The sequence below is a fragment of the Dasypus novemcinctus genome, chromosome 8 (genome assembly GCF_030445035.2).
Source record: "Dasypus novemcinctus isolate mDasNov1 chromosome 8, mDasNov1.1.hap2, whole genome shotgun sequence".
In the NCBI taxonomy this organism is placed as follows: domain Eukaryota; kingdom Metazoa; phylum Chordata; class Mammalia; order Cingulata; family Dasypodidae; genus Dasypus; species Dasypus novemcinctus.
In genome coordinates this window covers 54,400,229-54,403,956 of record NC_080680.1, presented here as the reverse complement: position 1 = coordinate 54,403,956, position 3,728 = coordinate 54,400,229, and the positions used below count along the sequence as shown (strand labels likewise).

The window sequence follows — 3,728 nt, the reverse complement described above, 5'->3', positions numbered from 1 at the left end:
AATGAAGGAAGACCCCTAACTAACACCATATACAAAAATTAACTCAAAATGGATCAAAGACCTAACTATAAGAACCAGGACTATATACTCCTAGAAGAAAATGTAAAGAAGCTGCTACTAAAATGGCTACTATTTAAAATAGAGAAAATGACAAGTTTGGATTGGATATGTAGAAATCAGAACACTCATTCATTGTGGGTGGCAATGTAAAACAGTGCAGTTACTGTGGAAGAGTTTGGCACACCTCAGGAAACTAAATATAGATTTACCATATGACCTGGCAATCTCACTACTAGGTATATATCCAGAAGAACTGAAAAGAGACTCAATCAATTATTTGCATGCTGATGTTCATAGTGGCATTATTCACAATTGGCAAAAGATGGAAGAAGCCCAAGTGTCCTTCAACTGATGAAAGGATAAATAAAATGTTTGTGTATACATACCATAGAATATTGTTCATCCATAAGAAAGAATGGAGTCCTGATGCATGTAATAACCTGGACAAAACTTGAGGATATTATGCTGAGTGATATAAGCTGGACAAGAAGGACAAATATTGTATGATCTGACTGATACTGGCTAATTATATTAAGCAAATTTACAGAGTTTAATCTAGAATACAGGTAAGAAGAGAATATACTGGAGTTAGAGAATGGGGAGTTGATGCTATTTAGGATGATTATAAAGGTTTGGAAATGAGTGGTGGCCACTCATAGTAGCAAATTATTGTGACTGTAATTAGCATTGAATTATATAGGTGAGTATGGTTAAAAGGGAAACTTTAGGCAGTATAAGTATAAGTTACTAGAATAAAAGTTAAAAAAATAAAACATAGGACTGTATAACAAGGTGAGCCCTATTGGACTATAGTTAATAGTAAAAGTATAAGAATGTTCTTTCATGAATTATTACAAAGGTTCAATACTGATACAAGGTGTTAATGAAAGGATGATATATGAGAAAAAAATACACCTAATGTAAACTTTGAAAATAAAGAAGTACCTTCAGGATCAATATTTATTGTAAGAATGGGAATGAGCCAGAAGTGGGCAGAGGATGTATCTGAGAAGAGATACAATTACCACAAAGACCTCAGGCAGTAACCTTAAGGGAAAGCCAAAGATGAAATGATGGTTGGAGTTATCTTTGTTACATTGACAAAAAAAGCCATGTACATTTTTGCATTAATTACTTTCTGAATATGGCCAGATTTGCAATTGGGAGCTAGCAGCTGGTAGTCCTCCTAGTAGTTGACACACAGATCTCTTAGTCCTAAAAAGAGATGTGGGCAGTTTCTATATCTTTTCCCTTGTATGTCTTATGATTTCTATTTTTTGAAGGTCATAACTAGGTTGTTTTTAAATTTTTTTTAATCTTAGAGAAGTTTTAGATAACATAAATGTTACATAAAAAATACAGGGGGAAGTGGATGTGGCTCAAGTGATTGGGCTTCTGTCTACCATATGGGAGGACCTGGGTTCCATCCCTAGGGCCTCCTGGTAAAGGCTTGCATGGCAAGCCAGGTAAGCCATGCAGCAAGATGATGATACAACAAAAAGAGAGGTAAAGGGGACAGTCAAGGTGAGACGCAACAGAAACCAGGAACTGAGGTGGTACAAGTGACAGGGAACCTCTCTTCACATCGGAGGTCCCTGGAATTGAATACTGGTGAATCCTAGAGGAGAAAAGGAGAGAAGACAAAAAGAAACAGACACAGAAGATCACACAGCAAATGGACACAGATAGCAAAAACATGAGAATGGGGGGAGGAGGAGAAAAATATATAGCGGATTCCCATTTTCCCCACTCCCTCCCCTTCCCACACTTTCCCACTTTTTTTTTTTTTTTTTTTTTACTATAAAATGTTTATTGAAATGAACTCTTGTGCACTATAGCAGCTCCTCTCTGAGTACAACCAGTACTTTCATACCTCAGAATTCCACTTGAAAAAAACAGTAGAACAGTGGATCAACTTGTTATTCACTTGAACATCTACACTCCCATTAAAGCAAAAATATCATCAATGTCATCTGTTTTCTTAATGGTTCTTGATGTATTATGTTTGTTTATTTGGGTCACTGTCTGTGAAACAGTTTCATTTTCATTGCTTCCTGTAAGGTTTTCATTGTTTTGTTTCTCCTTAGTTTGTATGACAGGGTTTAAAGCTCTGCTAACCAAGAGTTGCTGCTTATTAAGGTAGAGAGCAGTTCCATGAACTGTAAGGTTTGAGAGTCTTCGTTTAACACTGGTATCTGTAGCACTCTTCTGAGTCTCTTGAGGGAACTGCTGAATTTCCTTTAAAAGTATTGATGGCAACTTTCCATGTGGTTTCCTTTGTCTCAAAAATTTATTTTGTGCTCTTCGACTCAGATGATACTTTGAAGTTTTGTTAACTGAGCCACGAAGAAGGCAGTTGCAAACAGATGTTTTGATGCACTCTAATTTCTTTGGCAAACTGTAACCTTGAGCTTCCACATGTTTAAGCCGGTTACTTTTAAGAAGTTTGTTACCCAGAAAAGTGGCCTGAGTCTTAAGTTTTTTGCTCCTGCACCATATAATCGCCATTTGGATTTCTTCAGAAAGTTGTATGAAAGTTTCAGCCTCTTGGAATCTTTGCACAAAATTTTTGGCAGAGGGAGTTTCTGTCACTTTCTGAGAAGAATGTTTGGCTTGAGAACATTTAAACTCATAGCTGGCTTCCTGAGTAGCTTTGTGTTTCAGCTGTTTGCAGAAAGCCCTCACATCAAATTCTGATGACTTTTCTTGGAAGACTTTTTTTTTCCTTACTGGCTGTCCAAGATCCACATTATTCTGTTTCTCAATCTTCATTTGTTTTGCTTTTTTAGTAAGTCTAAGAAAGGTTTCTTTACTGGACCTCAGTGATTGCTCTTTTGTTAAAAATAGCTTATTTAGCAATCTAGTTATTCCTTTTGCCACAAAAGCTGTAGGCATTTTTTTCTTAATGACCTCAAAATAAGGCTCTCCTAGAAATTCAGCAATATCAGAAGGAAAGATAAAATTTTTGAAGTAAGGCATTGACTGAATCCTGGAGACTTCTTGTAGCAAGCCAAATAATGGCCCATATAAAGAAATAAGTCTTTTTAAAATATCTTTATAGAGAACCCATAACCTGCTCACCAGTGCAACCATCACAAGGTTTAAAATAATGAATTCTTGCAAACCAAGATGTTTCACGGTCAAGAGAAAAGTCTTGCAGCAACAATCCAATAAGCGGAGTAGCAACTTGCAGGCTCCCAAAATCTTCATCAATACCATCTCCACCACTGGTTGACTGGGGATGACACATTCTCGGATAGTTACAGGCTGATTTTTATTGGAAGAAAACAACTCAGACAGATCTTGAATTGAGCCCTCTAAATTCATATTTTTCAAACGTTTTAAACATTGTTCAACCTGTTTCAGGGCCAAATGGGGTTTGTGGTGGCCCATTCTGTTGTGGTTGCTGTAAAGGACTGCACACAACACATCTGTTTCTGCATCCAAAGTTTGGTTCTTCAGCGAAAGAGTGAGAAGGAAGCATTCTTTAATTACAGCTGCAATGCAAAAGTCATTTGGGTTGCCTTAGGGACAGGGATAATAAATTGGTGAATTTCCCATGCCTAATAGGAATCTTGTTCAGAAATCCGCGCTTTCCCCTAACGATGGTAGCATCCGCCTTTCTCCACTTTCTCGATGTGGGACTGGTGCTGTCTTAAGCACACAGC

At 37.2% G+C, this 3,728-nt stretch overlaps 1 protein-coding gene across 1 annotated transcript; it reads right to left on the bottom strand.

The window, feature by feature from the left end:
* Positions 1–1,854: 1,854 nt before the first annotated feature.
* Positions 1,855–3,460, bottom strand: LOC101419081 (nucleolus and neural progenitor protein-like). The gene is made up of 2 exons (XM_058301851.2): positions 3,127–3,460; positions 1,855–2,891 (listed from the first exon to the last, which is right to left on the bottom strand). The coding sequence occupies exons 1-2, from the start codon at positions 3,308–3,310 to the stop codon at positions 1,996–1,998; spliced, it is 1,080 nt and encodes a 359-aa protein (XP_058157834.1). The 5' UTR covers positions 3,311–3,460; the 3' UTR covers positions 1,855–1,995.
* Positions 3,461–3,728: the final 268 nt, after the last annotated feature.

Bases quoted from the DNA above. Each gene is read 5' to 3' on its own strand.
- LOC101419081 (XM_058301851.2), bottom strand. From the start codon at position 3,310: ATGTGTCATCCCCAGTCAACCAGTGGTGGAGATGGTATTGATGAAGAT. The intron at 2,892-3,126 runs GTTCTCTATAAA...TTTTAACAAAAG, and splicing joins CACTGGTGAGCAGGTTATGG to AGCAATCACTGAGGTCCAGT.